This window comes from Hippopotamus amphibius, chromosome 6 (genome assembly GCF_030028045.1).
Source record: "Hippopotamus amphibius kiboko isolate mHipAmp2 chromosome 6, mHipAmp2.hap2, whole genome shotgun sequence".
Taxonomy (NCBI): Eukaryota; Metazoa; Chordata; class Mammalia; order Artiodactyla; family Hippopotamidae; genus Hippopotamus; species Hippopotamus amphibius.
This window is the reverse complement of record NC_080191.1, coordinates 138,286,263-138,304,202: the sequence shown is the minus strand read 5'-3', so window position 1 is coordinate 138,304,202 and position 17,940 is coordinate 138,286,263. Positions and strand designations below refer to the sequence as shown.

The following is a 17,940-nucleotide window of genomic DNA, read 5'->3' as shown; positions in this document are numbered from 1 at the left end:
CTGTGTTGCTTTTAAAAATATAGTCATCTCTTAACCTTAGCAGAGTCACTTTGAGATCTTGTTAAAGTTTAGTTTCAGAGTCTGATACAGTAGGTTTGGGGATGGTCCTGAGAACTTGCATTTTTTTAAAAATTAATTTACTTGATTATTTATTTATTTATTGGCTGTGTTGGCTCTTTGTTGCTGCACATGGGCTTTCTCTAGTTGTGGCAAGCAGAGGCTACTCTTCATTGTGGTGTGTGGTTTGGTGGCTTGTTGCAGATCACAGGCTCTAAGCACGTGGGCTTCAGTAATTGTGGCACATGGGCTCAATAGTTGTGGCTCACGGGCTCTAGAGTGCAGGCTCAGTAGTTGTGGCGCATGGGCTTAGTTGCTCCGGGGCATGTGGGATCTTCCTGGAGCAGGGCTTGAACCCATGTCTCCTGCGTTGGCAGGCTGATTCTTAACCACTGCGCCACCTAGGAAGAACTTGCATTTTTGACGATTCCCTGTGCAGTTTTCATTGCAGCAGTTTGAGAGGGAGGAGCACACGCCCATGCATCAGGAGACCACTGGGGGGCAGGAGCCATCCTTTAGAACCATTCTTCAGTCTAGAACATTAGAGAGGAAACTGGAGTGGGTTAGGGTCCAATACAAACGTTAGGTTCACTTTAATAGATTGTTGGCTGTAGGTGAGTGAAAGTGTTACAGTCCTGGAGGAGGGGCAGGAAGGAGTCTTCCTCCCTCCCATTCCATTCTGTCCTCACCTCCAGTGTTTGTAAGGCCTTGAGGATCCTTAACTGAGACTGTACCTGGTGAGCTTTGCTGCACCCTACGTAGCACAACCAGTCAAAAAGTGTGAACATAATAAAATCCAGCTTACTGCTAGGGCTGATATTTTTTATGGGGCCAGTGGTTTGCATTGGCAGACATAAGCCCTTTCAAGATGACGACACTGTTTCTTAGTGAGCCACAGATATTATAGATAGCATGCCTCGTCTTTTCTGTGGAATGTGCTCTTTCCCCTAATGCCAGGAGATGGCAGAATGGAGACTGCAATTCATATCTCTTGCTGTTCTCTTCAGTGACCACTGAAAGGTACCATTTTGTATGTGGTGTTAACACTTAAAGATGCAGAGATGGGCAAGGGCAAAAGCTGTATATTTTTCTTTTTGAGCCACATAAGTTATTTTTGGTGCTTGATTTTTTTTTTTTTTTTACTCCAGCCTAATTGTACTTTTTTGTTTCATTCCCTGGATTATTAAATTATTGTGCGTGTTATATACCCCAGTTTAATGTTGTATAAAATTGTTCCCTTTGGTCCTTAAAATAGTTTGGAAAGCAGGGATTTTTGGCACTTAAATAAAATTTTAAAAGCCGTTTAAAAGCAGCTATTAAAGTTTCAAGTTATGGTTTCTTTTTTTTATATAAAGAGAATACATTTTCATTGTGAATGGCTATAAATGAAGTGTTGAGAGCAACTACTGAATTCTTCATGTGCTTTTAGATGGAGTGAAGACTAAAACCTTGTTAACAGACTCTCAGTTGATTAACCTTGCTGAGAAGTTGGGGAATGAGTGGGTAAAGATTGCCATTGCCAACCTGAAGTTGAAGATTAGTGATATCGATGCTATCCTGGAGAAGAAAGAAGATGTCACGATCAATAAGTTTAGGATGCTGAAGAAGTGGCAAGAAAAGGAGCAGAGTAACGCCACAGCTCAGAATTTATGTAACTGCTTGGAAAACGTCGATTCGGTTGAAGTCCAGGATGTGCTGAAGGGTAAGCAGGAAATTATCTTAATTAGTCATTTACTTGGAATCCAGCTGTGTCTTTGCAAATAGTAAATGTGTACTATAGAATGTGTAGCTTACTTATAAGCTCGGGTTCAGGGAATTGTGCAAGTGCCGCAGCAGTAGGTATGTGGGCTGCCATGCTCTAAGGAAAGGTGATTCGTGTGTGGAGTCAGAGGAAGCATTTGAATACCATCTCAAGTGCTGGCTAGGTTTATGTCTAAGCAAATTCTTTTTTTTTTTTAATTGAAGTGTAGTTGATATACAATAAGTTACAGGTGTACAGTGTAGTGATTCACAATCTTTACAGGTTATACTCCATTTATAGTTATAAAATACTGGCTATATTCCCTGTGTTGTGCAATATATCCATGACTAAGCAAATTCCTTACCTAACTTTAAGCCTTTATGTTTCCATCTGTCAAATGGATGCAAAACTCCCCATGTCCTGGGTCTGTTGTGAATTTGAAAAGAGGTAATGCATGTAAAGCTCCAGGCAGGTAGTGAGGTTCAGGCAAGGGTAGAGAATGTCCTTCCCTGGAGACCTAACTGGTAGCATTGAGCCTTATAGGCTGTCTGTGGTGCTGAAGCAGTGCTCCACTAGGTGGCACTAGTGAACCTCCAGCAGCAAAGAAGGGACGGAACAGAGAGCTAAGGGAGTTGTTTCTGGTCTCAATCCAGAAAACCACAAGGTTCCTTCCTTTGTTTTTAAGCACTTCTTTTTTTGTGGCTTGACTTAGCATGTTGTTCGAGGCAAGGTCAAACCAATTCACAGCTTTGATTATTATTATATTGTTACCATGATTAACAAATGTTACTTCTCAGAAGCCTTGGCAAGTCAGAGAGAGGTTTTTATTTGGACTTTTCATTGCAAAAGTGTGACAGCACCCTAAAAGCTTATATGAAAAGTAAAAGTCTGGGGTGACCTCTCAGGATGCTGCCAGGTGTGGTGGGCAAGCTTTCTGAACTCCCCCACCAGTCTCTGGATGCAGAAGCTGCAAGCAGATAGAATAGTCAGTTTCAATATCAAATTTTTCATTCTTTTTCTTGGCTATGTTGAAATTATGTAAATCACTGAGGCCCACATGTGGAAATCTGCTTATTTGCATATAGGCACTTCTGTCTGTTGGCAGTAGTGCTGTGATAAGAAAATAATCACAGCCTCTTCCATCAAAGGAAGGCTTGGAAATCTGACTATCTCACAAATCCTGTAGAATGGGTAGTTGTTTTTATCTGCTCTTGACCTCACTAGATGCTTGACTTGCTGTCACAAGGATTTGTGACATTATTTTAGCGGTGAAAGGGACCATAAAAGCTTATTGGTCCAATCCCCTCATGAAATAGGAGAAAAATCTTCTGTGAGTTAAAAACAAACAAAAAGCCAAAAATTTACCAGTCTTTTATGCCCTTATGTAGCCAAAATAATCTGGGTGATGGTCTGAATTTTGTGTTTTTATCAGGGCCTTTTAGTATCTTGTAATCACAGCCTTAAAAAATAGCACGGGTTCATCTTCAGCTCAGGAAAACGCAGTTACTGTCAGGAGTTCCTTTTCGAAATGGACAAGTGACTTTCTTGAAAAGCACGTGCTCTTTGCCCCCAAGAACAAATCCCAGAATTCATTTCTCTGTTTTGTTAGGTTTCTTACAGGAAACATGACATTTGGAAGATGAGCTGGAAAAGGAACTCTCAGGAACTTTTACCTGCAAAGACCCTGTGCGTGGCAGCTGAGCGTGGCCTCCGGGACCCAGAGCTGCACCTCCTGTGGAGGCAGCTCCTCTCACAGGCCGCCCACAGCTCCTGTCCTTCGGGGGCAAAGGGAATGAAGTATCTGGAAACCTTGAGGAAGAAAACAACCTCTGCAATATCGAGATTTTTTTTTTTTTTTTTTTTTGCATCTCCTGCTCACACCCTCCCACCTGGGTTCCCCACCCAAACAGATACACTTACCAAGGGTGCTTAGAATGACTCAGTGCAGTCAGGTGAGAAATGTGGTAATTTTCCTTGTGGAGTCTGTGAACTATGAAATATATATCCCGTGTTTGAAACATTTTTAGCAATTAAGTGGTGGAGTACTTAAATGGCACCAATTTCATTTAGCTTTTTTCCTAATGACTTTAATAATGAAGAGAGGTTCCTGTTCTTTTAGCTCCCACACAGTCAGACACTCCTGTGAAGCCGGGTACAATATGTCTTTTTTTTTTTTCTCAGCCGTGCTGCTGCGAGGCATGCAGCATCTTAGTTCCCCAACCAGGGATCCAACCCATGCCCCCTGCAGTGGACACATGGAGTCCTAACCACTGGACCACCAGGAAGTCCCCCAATATGTCTTTATATGTGGGGTGTGATTTCCGTGTCTCACATTTACCAACCAGTCTGGCTAGAGGTCTGGTAAACCTTTAAACCGATCATGTTACGTGGTCCTAGGGTGATTAGAAAGGAATGTAATCCTCTCCTCATCAGTGTTGATGCAAACACCTCATCTCACTGGGGAAGTTCCGCTGGGTCCATTGTCAGAGTCCCTGCAAGCTTCATCAGCCTTCTGAAATCACCAGGTCAGACACTGTATTTCTTGACTTTGACCCCTGGATCGTTTACTTTGGGGTGGGGTGGGGGGAGGCGCGGGAATGCCACTGAGAAATAGCCTTAGCCAGGACCAAGGGAAAACTGTCATCTCTTCTTGAAGAGGATTTGCCCCAGGGAATCATGGGCCATATTGGCTCTTGTTAATGGTGGAAATCTTTTTTTTGTTTTGTATGTGTAGATATTGTCACTCTCCCAGAATCATGCATGTGGTGATTAACATTTTGGATATGTTTTGTTAACTTATTTGAAGAAAGTATAAATTACTACTAGCCTCCTGTAGACATTAGCTGGAGAGTAAATTTAATCTCAATGAATTAATCAGAGAAACACATACTTTAACTATAGCTTTGCCTGTGAAGAACAAATTTGCTTTATAGGGAAGAACGTATTTCTGATGATCAGGGATCCTGTGGAATGCAAATCAATGTCACTTTATGAGTTTTCTTTTAATTGTTCTATGTTTTAGGAAACACATGGAGTTTTAACATTCAGAAGTGTAAAATACTTAAAAGGACTTGAATTTTTTAAATGTTTATTATTTTTTTATAAGTTGTTTTCCAAAGAAAAGCATAATTTCAGAGGTGCTTTGTATATAAGCTGGTTTCCTAATTTCCAGCCTTTTTCCTACTATGGATAAAGGGAAGAACAATAAATCTGCATTTGTACAGTGCTAATACATCTTCTTCATGTTATCATTTAATTATAAATTACTTTTTAAAGCATCATATTCCTCGATTGCTATTGTCTTGGCTGTTTGGGCATTAGTTGGTTTTGCTTCCAGATGCAATCCTTGGGCTGAGACTGAGTGAGTGTAAACCAGGGTAAACTAACCTGGAAGTTTGCACAGATTCAGGGGAACCTACACATCCCCTAACCCTTCTCACTCCAGGAATGATTTAGAGATCCCCCTCCTCCACCCACCTACTCTCCTCTGTGGATGGGAAGTTATGTTTGTTTTTTTTTTAAAACCAGGTGGATTCGTAATTAGTTCTTTGCCTGTGCATCTCTGTAACAAGATTTTTCTGCACATTTGGGACATATTTTGTTATTTTGCTGGATTGCTTTAGGGAACAAGCTTTCTCCCCTGTTTCATCTTGTCGAAGTGTGTTTTCACTCCCGTTTTCTAAAGAGGCCACCGTATTTGCTGATGTTTAAGTGTGTTCTCATGAGGACGTTGGTTTTCAGCAGCTGGCCCAGCTTGTTGCTATTGCTTGAAGTCCTTCTTGGGGTGAAGCAGCACACTGCTTGCTGAAGGCAGGAATCCTGACTGCTGGGAGTGCAGTTTTTCCAGCCCACATACCAGCGTTTGCGCATTTCTGGTGATGGCTCTGTGGCTGCTGATACTAAAAGCCTGGGGTTGAATTCTGAGTGTGGAGTTCCGAAGTTCTTCCTGCTTTTTTAACTGGGACCTGCAGCCTGGAGCCTCCAGAGGATTTAGATCCAATTAATTCCAATCATGATGTAAATTCCTAGGTAAGCAGCCTGGAGTTAGGCTGTCATCTTTATTCTGCAGAAGTCCATTCTTGCTGTTTGCTGTAACCTTTGGCACGCGTTTCATTTTTAGAAGGGCATCTGATCTATGCATTTATAGCAGTGTTTTATTTTCAGGCAAGTTGGGAAATCTAAAAGATGGTTTTGTGACTTATAAGAACTTAACTGCAGGAAGGGGCTTGGATGAGTTCTGTTTTTTCTTTAGCTGTAGGAGCCTTTTGTGAAAGGAAATCTCACCTGGAACCTGCATTGGTAAGGGATTCAGAAGTGGAGCTGCTCTAGTGTGGGGTTACTGAGGGCTGATGGGGGTGTCGTCGAGGTGCCCTGCCAGACCCCTGACCCATTCCTGTCAGAAGCATTGTGGGAACCAGCCGATGAGATGACTGCTTGGGTCTCTTGGAGCTGTTGTCCAGGAGTTTGTATCTACGACGTCTGCAACCCGAAGTAAACCCCTTTCCAGTTCACTGGTGATGTTTCGGTGGCACGTTTGCTCCTGAAGGATCACAGAATCCCAGGCCATAGACGTGTAAGTTATTTAAATCAGCAGGCTCGTGGAGGCCCATCCAGCCTCCCTTTCCCTCTGCAGCGATGACTGCAGATGACAGCCGGTGCTCCGTCAGCCTGGGCTCCAGAAGAGGAGCCTCGTGAGTGCAGAGCCCCCAGCTGATCCACAGTGAGCAGGTACCTCGAGCAAGGCATAAGCCTTTGCTTTAAGCCAAAACACCAAAAATGAAAACAGCCTTCATGAATTTTGAATTTTCTCCCATTCTAAGCACGTATGATGGTGTGGAGCCAAGCAAGCATGTGCATTTTACAATTTTTAACTTTCTTTAAAATAATTGGGAGTAATTTGATTTTTAAAGACTGAAGACTTTCTTATTTATTCCTAGATTAGGAAAAGAAATAAGAAATGTGTGGGAACCCACAAAAATTTGCCTTTCTCTACCATTTTTGAGTCCTGGGGCCTGAGAACACAAATACATGAGGAACATGACATTTCCGGTACTTGAAGCTCTCGCAGTGTAGTGAGGGAGAGAGAAGAAGCATAAGTAATTATGACGCTGTTTGCATGGTTATGATGACTTACTGTGACCTTAATGTGAGAGGCAGAGGGTACCATGGTTGCGTGCATAGGCCAGATCCAGGCTGCCTGGGTTCAAATCCCAGCATCTGCCACTTACCATGTAAACATCTATGGTCTCTTGCTTTAATTTCCTCATTGTAAGAAAGGGGAAGGTAATAGTGCCTATTCATAGGGTTTTTGGGAGGATTCTGTGCGTTTGTGGTAAACATTTGTAGAAATATGCCTGGCACTTAGTAAGCACCGGGTAAGCATTAGTTCCTGTTGCTTCTGAAAAAGGTTACGTGAGCGTATTGTGTCTGATGTTGCATTGATATCATAATTTACACATAATTTTAATATCATACTCAAAGATACATACAACTAAAGGTTTTGACTTATTCTGACCAAATACATTTCAACCGAAAAGTTTATACAATTCAATTTTTGAAAAATTGTTGTTGGGTTTTGTCCTTATTTAAAAGTTTTCTCAGCTCAGACTGCTGCAACAAAATACCACAGACTGGGTGGCTTCAACAACAGACGTGTGATTCTCAGTTCTGGAAGTTGGGAGGTCCAAGATCAGGGTGCTGGTGGATTTGGTATCTGGTGAGAACGATCCCTGGTTTGCAGCAGGCCACCTTGTCACATGGGGGTTGGGGGGAGATCTCTCCAAGTCTCTTCTTATCGGGGCACTGCTGCCACGAGGAGGGCTCCATGCTTATAACCTAACCTGCCAAAGGCTCCGTCTCCTAAAACCATCACACTGGGGATCAGGGCTTCAACATACGAATTTTAAGGGACCACACACGTTCAGTCCGCAGCAATGTTGTAGGTGCACTTTGCCTTAAACTAGGAAGCCACAATTACACTAGCTGGAACCAACTGTTTTGTCCTCAGACAAGGAAAACAACTGCATGGCCGAGGGTAACACGGCCACGGGGACTCCTAGTCTCTGTCCGTGCTGGCAGCAGACAAAGGTGGTTTTCTCCCTCTTTGCTCCCATGTTTTCTTTCATTCTTAGGGTGTCTAAGGCCCTTGTGCATCTCTTGAGCTGTCCCGTATCCACCTTCGGATGTCTGGCCAGACTGCTCCCCAGAACTGACCCCTTTCCCCAAAGCTCTGGGCCCTCAGTGTGGCCGCTGTCAGCTGTTTTTTATGTTAATTCTCTAATTCAGTCATTTTTAGATGGGAGAAACACACTTTCACTTTATTTCATCTTTTATAAAGTAATTTGTTATCAAATGTCTCTAATAGGCTAGGCCTGGGGGCTATTTTTAGGGAGGATCTTGGTCTTACTAAGTTCCTTTGCTCCCACCCTCTGCCCTGGGAAGGCAGGATCCTGCTTTTTTGCTGTCGTGTCTTGCACCAGACGGCCTCCTCTGCTGAACACCCCTGAACACTGAGGTCTTCAAGCAATCTAACGATTTCAAAAAACTGACGTTGGGCACTGACTAGATGGATGCCAGCACTCTACTGAGTCATTCAGCCCTGACAGTAGTGCTGTGAAATCGGAGCTACAGTTTTCTGAATTTCGCAGATGAGAAAATAATAGCAAAGAGGGTTTGACCAATTTGGCCCAGTCACCAAACCCAAAAGCTAATAATCGTTGTCAAAAATTGCTTGCATTTATTGTGTCTAGATTATGTGCCAGGTGCAATGCTAGTGCTTTACAGGAGTAGCTCCATTTAACCCTTGGTTGATCAGATCAAGTTCCTAGTATTATCTTCATTTTTTTTTTTTTTTTTGGCCCCACATCTTGCGGGATCTTAATATTCCCTGACCTGGGATCAAACTTGTGCCCCCTGCAGTGGCACTGCAGTCCTAACCACTGGACCACCAGGGAATGCGCTATCTTCACTTCTTAGAAGAGGAACAGGTAGGGAGAGGTCCACACAACGTGGTCACGTCACACACGTTGTAAATGGCCGACCCAGGCTTAGAAGAAAACACCCAGAAGACTGACCGTGTACTGAAGAATGGAATTAGTTGTGAAGATGTTTCTTGGGCCAGTCATGGTTTTGAAGCATATGTCATGGCGATGTCTGGAACCAAAATGACAACTGTGTCCCTTTGTATATACAAACCCAGTCCGTGGCGCCGTCGACAGGCTTGTCTCTCCTTGCTTCTGGGCACGCAACCACAGACAACTGGCCAGACGACAACGTCGCCGTTCCTTGGGGGTTGGGGGAGCGGGGGGGATGGTTGCCGCAGCCACTTCAAAGCCGTGGGGTTCTCACCACCATCGAAGCTGCCGTCCTCAAACCCAACACACGTAAAGGCAAGAACCCCCTATTTGTGAATCACCTGCCAGCCTTCCAAACTTGGGGAGACGTCCCTAAAGGAAAAGAGGTATGGGATGGCGTCTAGCTTGGGGGTTTCTACCTCACTGTACATCAAGTGGGGTGAGACTCTGAAAAACGAGTAAGGTTCCCCCACAGGTGAGCATCTGGGATGGCCACATACACACTCCCCACCCTGTTCACAGGGATGAGAGTTGCGATCTGGAGGGGAGGAGTCACATGATGAAAGGTAGGGGGGACGGGATGACCTCTGAATAGTTCATTTCTTATGGTCTTTTCGTATGAAGGAGGAATGTGATTATCAGAGTTTGAAAAGTACGTGGTATTCTGTCAGGTAAATCTTTTTAAATTCTCATGGTTTAAAGAATTAAACACATCTCGTAAGCCAAAGCGAGGCAATTATCCATGTGGTTCAGGCAGAAGTTCTATATCATTTAAAGCAAAGGGAGAGGTGTTCTTGTAATTTAGAAACAACGTGCCCCCTGAGAGTCCAAAGGGTCACAAAAATGAGAATAATTTAACTACGAGAATAATTTAACGCGTAGAAAGCCCCTTAATGATATTTTTCCCAGTTGGAGGATGTTATTATGTGTTTGTCTAATGCACAGTATGTTATGGGGCTGTGGTTAATATGGAAAAACATTTTAATGTATTTTACTTTTAGAATTAGATGTTGAACAAAAATAATAAAGTATACTCTCAAAAACTGTAACTCACTCAAACAGCCTCAGTATTAAGGCAGATCTAGTCTTATGAGGCTCCCTTTAAAATAGGAGATTAAAGGACCTAGGAAATGGGTAAGAATATCATGACATTCTTTCCAAGGTGATTTTGTTCAAATTTCATCAGTCTTCAGTTTCCCCACGATGTGTATTTTAACACTCAAAATATTCCAGTCACATTAGAAAAATACGAGAATTACTTTAATTCAGTCATTTTATTTTTAGAACAACATAAGGTATATATCAAATCCACTTGGCAATAAATATCTTAATAAATATAACATAAATAAATATAAGTTAGTTCACATGCTTTCATGAACACAAAATTATATAAATAAATATTTTAAAATAAATTATGCTTGAGTGTTTGTTTCTACAAATCCTTTGGTACTGAAATAGCTTATAAATTCTTGTTCTATTAAAGGGAAAAAAAGAATAACATGTTCTGTGAGGACGTTTTCCCTCCTTATCAATTTGCTCATGAAAACTTAAAAATAACTTATCCATAGTAAATGTGAAATAGACTTGATCAAAGGAATCAAGTGGATAGAACAGTCACATCCTGCAAATCTGGGGTGATGTCTAATGTAAACAAGTGTGAGAATTCCTGTACCAGCTGAAGTAGGAAGAGGTCAAGCCACCCGCACTCCAGTTCTTAACCTATTACAATTTCTTTGGTTCCAATTTTTATAAAAATGACTTTAAGGACAGGAGACACCTAAGCTTTTTAGGAAGAAAGATAGCTCATCATCCTGTCGATGGTCACCGCACGAATTCTGAAGGCATGAAGAAGGATGCAGAGCTTGATTTTAGTCTTATAAAAATCCAGTTCTTCCAGGGGGGGTTTCTGTGGCACAATCCCACTGTCGGAATTCAGGGCCTAGCAGAATAAATATCGAGCATGACATAGACGGTATTCCAAAATTAAAACATTCATCTGTAAAAATGGGTGAAGCCAATACATGTCTCAGAGCCTGCAACCCCCTCCCTCATTCCATCTCCTAAACCCAACGCAAATCTACGCCCAGCCAGATGGGCAGGCAGAACCTGAGAGAAGAAATGCTCATTATCCAAGCACATGGGTCTTCAGTGAGCTCTGAAAAGACCCTGAAAGCGATTTAGAAAATCAGCAGTGGGAGTTGCATTTTAGAAAGGAACAATTCTGTTAAGATGACATCTGCTGTGATAGCTAATTAATTTTTATATGTTACATTAAGAAGCTACATCCTTTTTAGAACAGGGAGATGAGAGATTGCTATGGATTGGAAACTCTCTGTCAGTATCAGACCTGTTGACTAAAGACACTCTTCTGAGATAAATAAACCTGGCACTGGGTCTCCCAGTTGAGCCCTTTAATTTGATAACAATGAAAGACCATCGATTTGCACAATGATCCGTATTTTTGCTTGTACTTTCTCACAAAAAGCCTAAAAGAAAGGTAGGGTGGGTAAAGTCATCCCATTTTAGAGAGGAAGAAACTGAGGCACAAAGGGGCAAACAGCCTGGACATAGTTGTCTGATTACTGGTGGAACTGATTTCACTCTTGGTCCTGAAAATGAAACATCATCTACAGCTCTCTAGGTGGTAACATTCTTTGATACTTGTATTATGTTCACTGCCTTTCAAACAAGTAATTTGGCACCAAAAAATTAAAAAAGAATGAATGACATAAAAACAAATTTCTTTCCAGGCAATCATTTCTGACACCGTATTTTTATCCTATGCCCTGGTCACCATGGCACTCACCCTGCTCTTTCTTAAGTGGATAGTTCTACGTTTTATATTAGCATCATGTGCTATGGTGATTCAGAAAATCACAAAGCAAGTTCTTATCTATGAGTAACACTGTGGATGTCCCCAGGTGATGGGTCATAGCCAGGTCACTAGCCCTGCTTGTCTTCTCCAGCAGTATTTGCAGATATACATGCCAGCCCCTCACATGCACATCCCAGAGACGTCACGGTGAGCGAGAAGGTGAGTGTAGTGGAATCCCGCTGATGGGGGTTTAAATTCTGGCTCTGCCACTTCCAAGCTGTGTGACCTCGGACACGTGGCTAACCCTCTAAGCATGGGTTTCCTCCTTTGCAAAGACCCCAAGTGGTTGCCACGGGGGTGGCATAAGGAAATGTATGAACACCTTTGCCCAAAGCCTGGTGCATACCACGTGGTCAAAATGCAGGAGGTTTTCCCTCATGTGACCGGCTCATGCTGCCCTCTCTCTACAGGGGGCCCTCGAGGCTGTCTCCCCCAGCATGTAGCCCCCTTTGGAAGGGGGCATTTCAGGCCTCCCCCAGTCCAGGAAGGGGGACCATCGGGGACCCTGGCTGGCTGTCTCAGCTTGAAGAAGCCTTACCTGCATCAGCTCAGCAATAGATGCCAGCATGTTCTCATCCAAAAAGATCTGCCTCTTAGGATCCAACAGGAGCTTGGCATTCATAGCCTGGAACTCCATGTGGTACATCTTCAAGTCCTTGTAGATACTGCTGAGGCACAGGGTCTGGGTAACATGGCAAAGTGGGGGAGGAATCATTGAGATAGGCTAAAAACACCCCCCCACCCCTTTCCCCGCTGTTGCATTTGAAGAAAGAGTTTTGTGTCTTACTGTCATAAAAGAGGTCTTTCTAGAAGCCAGGCAACTTCCATTCTAGAAGAAAAAATAATCAGATATCAATGGCATGAATTCATAATAACAAGCTGAAACCTTCAATTTTCTGACTTACGTTAATTAAAGAGGTCTCTCTGGATGCCAGGCAACTCTCATTCTAGAACAATAAATAAATAAATACATACAAAATAAAATAAAATCACACATCAAAGATATTAATTCTTAATATAAAAGTTCCTGATTTTTCTTCTCAAACATATCTTTTTTTTTTACTGTGGTAAAAAATACATGTAAAATTTACATCTTAATTATTAAGTGTACAGTTCAGTAGTGTTAAGCATATTTCACACTGTTGTGAAAAACCACATTTTTATAAATTTTTTTTCAAACTGAACTTCTACAGCGGGACCTGTTGAAGTCTCATGATGATGGACCCCAGCAGCACGCACATTTTTGGAGGATAACGAGGTCTGATGCACAGCCCTTAACTGTATTACAAGCATTGGGAGGAAAATCCTCTATACCGTGGCTAATTCCAGTGGTAAGCAGGCCTCCACTGTGCTGGTTTTATCTTTGGTGATATCTTCATGATCGATCTCTTCAGAAGTGCAGGAGTAAAATTCTAGGGTTTGTCTGGCCTGTAAAACAAAAACAGAAACCCACTTTACGAGATTAATAAGGCACCCGGCTCTCCATGATGCTGGCACCGAAGCAAGAGCCGGCTGCCCTTGACCTCCATCTCTGACCTGCAGGAAATTTAGGGTCTTCATAAGACAAAAGGAAACAGATCATTTACACTCTCTCTCCCTTCCTCCTCCCCTTTTGCTTATGACATGTTTCTCTGGATGGTATGCTTTCCCGTTATGTAAACGCTATAAATCATTTCAACAGGCTGTGCTAATCAGCCTCTACACCACGCTGAGACACTTGCTGCCGGTGAAAACAGTTTTTTCCTTTTGCCAAAGTGCCTGTGTTTTATGAATATCTTTTTCAAGTATAGCTTCTAAAGGGGGAATGTCAGGTCACCACTTGATGGATATAACAAACACGGAACCCTAAAGACAAGTGGAGATTTAATATGTGGTGTACACACACACGCACACACACACACAGAGATGTCATCTTACAAGCATGTTGAATATAATTAAGAAATTCATCTTAAGAAGTCGATTTTTTGATTAAAGATTGAGACATTTTTCCATTTAACAAGCCTGATGTGTGCCAGGCACCATCACCATGCTAGGTACTAAGGACCGTGACAAAGAAGTGGACTACGCTATGCACCCCCTCCCCACCCAGGATTCCAAGTTCAGCTGTGGAGACAGGCGAGTGCCCAAATGACCAGGAGACATGCTGGCGGGTGAGAAAGGCTGAGAAGGGTCCGAAGACTCTGGCAAGGGGGTGGAAAAGAAAGCAAAGGCTTCCCCAGAGATGGGACACCTACAGAGGAGGGGGAATTTCAGGCCATGAATCAAACTTGAGAGTACAGAACATGCTGGGGAACAAGTAGTAAAATCCCTGCCTGCGGCAGGCAGAATACTGCCCCTGCCAGAGACATCCACCTCCCAATCCCCGGGACCAGAGACTATGTTATGTTACGTGGCAAAGGCGAATTAAGGTTGCAGATGAAATTAAAGTTGCTCATCAGCTGACTCTAAAAAAGAGACGTTATCCTGGAGTGTCTGGACGGTCCCAGTGTAATCACTGGGTCCTTATAAATGGAAAAGAGAAGCAGGAGAGTCAAGGTCAGAATGATGCAGCACGAGAAGGACTCATTTGCTGGCTTTGAGGATGGAAGGGGGGGCCACCAAGGAATGTGGGCTGCTTTTGGAAGCTGGAAAAGGCAAGAAAATGGATTCTCCTCTAGAGTCTCCAGAAAGGGATACAGCTCTGTTCACACCTTAATTTTAGACCAGTGAGACCCATTTCGGATTTTGGACCTCCAGGTCTGTAAGATAGTAAATCTGTGTTGTTTAAAGCCACTGAGTTTGTGGTAACTGGTTACAGCAGCAATAGAAAATGAATACACTGTTCCTGGAGGTGGTCAAGCAGACCGAGACAGCCACTATCCTGAGCAGGTTGTGAAAGCTTAGATTTGCAAGTATACTTCAATAAGAAAAAAAATCTCCAAATAACACAATAGTTTTACTACTGTGATAACTGCCTTCCTTTACTCCAAAATGAAACGGTGACGGTCTCTCTATTATTATTGCATGGTTAAAAAAGATGACCTTCAAGAATCTACAATATAGTGCCAGCCATATAGTAGGCACTCAATAAGTACTTATGAATAAATAGAGCAAAAAAAATTAGATTTGAAAATGTGGGCCCACTGCTATAGTTCTTCAGATCTTTTCAGGAGAAGCTGGTAATTTGGATTCTTATGAAAGGTCTACTTTTTTCAATGGCATCAAATTAAAAAATCAAAATGAAATAAAAAAGACATGGGCCAAACTCTACAGATCTGTGGGCTAGATACGGCCTATGAATCACATGCATCTGCCACCTCTATTTTCTCTGCAAGTAGCCAGCTGATTTGTTCTGGCAAATTTGACACAGGAATCATATTAAAAAATCAAATTGAGTTCTGCAATCTTTTGACCTTTGGTGCTGCATCTGGAAGTAGAAGAGTCAGCTTTTTCACATAAAACATCTATTTAAATTGGAGCTCCTAAATCTTACCCATATCGAACCTTTCTTTAGGAATCAAAGCACTTATCTCTGCAGTTTTCACTTGGTGAGCTGCCTTTTTAATTAAGATGGATTGAACTGTAAAGAACAACTGGCAGAACATTATGAAAGATTAGAAGGGGAAAAAAGAGTTCTTTAAGAAGGACTTGTGGCATTAAGCTTACTTTAAGATATTCATAAAGCAACAAGCGAGAAATCTTCAAGAAAGATTTACTAGAGAGCAGGAAGGCAAAAGGACATCTTTTAAAACATCAGTCTTAGGCCATTGCAGCAAAAGCAGTAGATGTTGGAGTGCTTTTAAAGGAAGAAAAAAACAATTTTTTTGCATTAAAATATGAAAGCTAAGAAAATGAAAATGACGGAAGCTATAAATAGAACTAGATAACTCTCTCCCTAGAAAATGAAGCCTGGATGTGCACTGTCACAAGCTCCCTGAAATGTGTTGCTCCAACAACAAACAGAGTCACCAGACTGGAAGCTAGAGAGGAGCATGAGAGGCAAGACTAATTCATCTCTGTAGCCCCCAGAGCACAGAGGCCGCCCCTAATAACGGTTTCCTGGATTGATAAGTGTGTCAGAGGAACAGTGTGGGCCTGACACAATTCCATCTCTGTTGGCAGGCTACAGGGAACACTGTAAATATCCACTTTCCTCTGTGTAGACATAGCCAAAACGAATGCCATTATAATTTATTACCACCCCTGCTTTCTCTGGAGACACAATTTCATTGAGACTCTTTAGCTAATAGTTGGGCCATTTGTAAAGTTCCCTCTTCCTCTCTTGACAGCTCCTGATTAACTTCTGCAATTTCTCTGCAGTTCCTTCAGGTGACCAGGGGTTCGGAGATGCCCCTTCACTAGGGAAGCTGCAAAGTGCGAACAAGGACACTGAAAAGCTCACCTTCTGAAGCGTGTTGCTGACAGCCCTCAGCAGGTTTTGGGAGTGGTTGAGGCACTGGAACGTTCCTGGGCCCGCTGTGGTGGTGGGGAGGTTCCTGGCCAAACTAAGGTGGTCCAGGTGGTGGAGGAGGACCAGGGTGGCCACAAGGAGGAGGCCTGCAAGGGAATCGAGGGGCAGGACGAGCTGGCCTACCTCCACCTTCCATCTCTTCTGGCCTTCTCCACCCACCTACTTCTTCTGGGCACCAACCTCCCTCCGCCCGTTTCCAACCTTCCTTCCACAACTGAGAAATGATGAATTGAGTTCTTGGAGGACAGTGCTCTGTTCTAGGGTTAGACGTCAACTCGCTGTCACGGCCACTTGGTGAGTTCACACAAGGGTGTTGGACAGAGTTCACCCAGAAAAAGTCTCCATTTCAGGAGGAGGGAAAGTGAGGCCAGGTGGTGAAGCGAACCAGGGTTTTGTAAAGAGAGGGGTGACACAGCCTCGCTTTGAAGCCGGCTGGGATTTGCCTTCTTAGAGCTGTAGGCGAGGGACCCTGGGCAAGAAGCCATCCCGTGGGGCCTCAGTCTCTCATCTGTGAAGTGGGCATAATTCTTAGCTCACGGGGCTGTTTCAAGGTTAAAACAGACGATATCCCGCGGAGCGCGGGGTAAGGCCGCAATGTCTTTCCGCCCTTCCTTGTCCTCTGCACGAGATCGCTGACTGCCTTCCAGTCTCCGCGGAGCGGGTCCCAAGTTTCTGCCTCGTCTCCCCGGCCGCCGCCCCCCCACCCGAGCGCCGAGCGCCAGTCTCGGGCTGGTTACTCACTGCGCGGCGGGCACATGCTGAGCGGCGCTGCGGGGACCCTGCACCGAGCGGACAGCTGGACGCAGACGGCTGCACGCGGCAGGTGAGGGCGGTGGTTGGGAGGCCGACCCAGGGGGTCACATTTTTATAATTGCCCGAGGCGCGGCAGGACTTTCCCGGGACTCTGGTCTCTTGCTTTCTTTCTCTCTCTGTCTCTCTCTACATCAGCTTCTCGGTGACACGTGGAGTCTGGCCCGCGGGGCTTTGCAGCGCTTTCGGATTAACAACTCCCAGCGCACCCGGCCGCAGTCGTTCCGGGACGGCCCCGCCGCCTCCGGCCTGGCCCAAAACGAAAGCGAAATTCGCGCAAAGTCGCGGCGCAGGGTCCCCGGGCAAGCCCGACCCCTTACCGCCCCCCCCCGGACGCCCCCCGCCCCCAGCTACCCAGCCCTGGCCCCACCGCCCTGCAGCGCCCGCTCCCGCCCGAGCGCCGAGTAGGGCCACCCCCTCTCCATCTATATTCGGGATGAGCCCTGACCTCTCGTCTGGTTCTGGATGGGGGTGGGCAAATCATTCATTTCTCATTCATTTTTTCAGATGGTCCACGGTGTGCCAGGCCGACTGTGGGGGGGGAGGGGCGGGGGGGACCCTGCAGTGAACAGGTCACTTGGGGGCACTGCCACACCAAATCTGACTCCATGTGTTTTGTTTCTGGGTACCATCTTAAACATGCAAAGGGATGAAACCAGACTGGGTGTGCAATAACTACTCTCTTAGAGAATCCAGTTTCTGAGAGTGCCCAGGAGAGAATCGTTACAATTTAGTGGAATGGATGTACAGGGTCCTGGGAGGAGACGGCAGAGAGAGGGCACATCAGCAGGAGCGATGCGGGTGAGGAGGCAGCAAGGGTTCCCAGAAGCAGGCGGCTGCGACCCAAGTATTGGAAAGTGAGTAGGCATTAGACTGCTTCCAATGGGACGAGATGCAGGTTCTAGGTTGGGGGAACCCGGATCAGAAGCACAGC

General features: G+C 44.2%; 2 protein-coding genes across 3 annotated transcripts in view; one reads left to right on the top strand and one right to left on the bottom strand.

Moving 5' to 3' along the window:
• LOC130855927 (caspase recruitment domain-containing protein 8-like) overlaps window positions 1-5,070 on the top strand; it is a 38,108-nt gene extending 33,038 nt beyond the window's left edge. The window contains exons 16-17 of one of the 2 annotated variants that reach the window (XM_057740020.1): window positions 1,487-1,759; window positions 3,408-5,070. In XM_057740020.1, the coding sequence (XP_057596003.1) occupies window positions 1,487-1,759; window positions 3,408-3,427 (293 nt within the window). In that variant the 3' untranslated portion in view covers window positions 3,428-5,070. Of the gene's footprint in view, window positions 1-1,486; window positions 1,760-3,407 lie in introns of those variants that run through there. The other variant, XR_009054394.1, reaches the window with a different exon arrangement.
• A 5,256-nt stretch (window positions 5,071-10,326) lies between these two features.
• Window positions 10,327-16,953, bottom strand: IL12A (interleukin 12A). The gene is made up of 7 exons (XM_057737805.1): window positions 16,938-16,953; window positions 16,128-16,282; window positions 13,061-13,174; window positions 12,652-12,693; window positions 12,534-12,575; window positions 12,285-12,428; window positions 10,327-10,810 (listed from the first exon to the last, which is right to left on the bottom strand). Exons 1-7 carry the CDS (start codon window positions 16,951-16,953, stop codon window positions 10,658-10,660), a joined length of 666 nt encoding a protein of 221 aa, XP_057593788.1. The 3' UTR covers window positions 10,327-10,657.
• Window positions 16,954-17,940: the final 987 nt, after the last annotated feature.

What these genes read in the sequence shown, in the direction of transcription:
- IL12A (XM_057737805.1), bottom strand. An exon ending in GAAAGACCTCTTTTATGACA is followed by an intron (nt 12,429 to 12,533) that starts GTAAGACACAAA and finishes CATGTTACCCAG; the next exon opens with ACCCTGTGCCTCAGCAGTAT. An exon ending in CTATTGCTGAGCTGATGCAG is followed by an intron (nt 10,811 to 12,284) that starts GTAAGGCTTCTT and finishes TTATTCTGCTAG; the next exon opens with GCCCTGAATTCCGACAGTGG.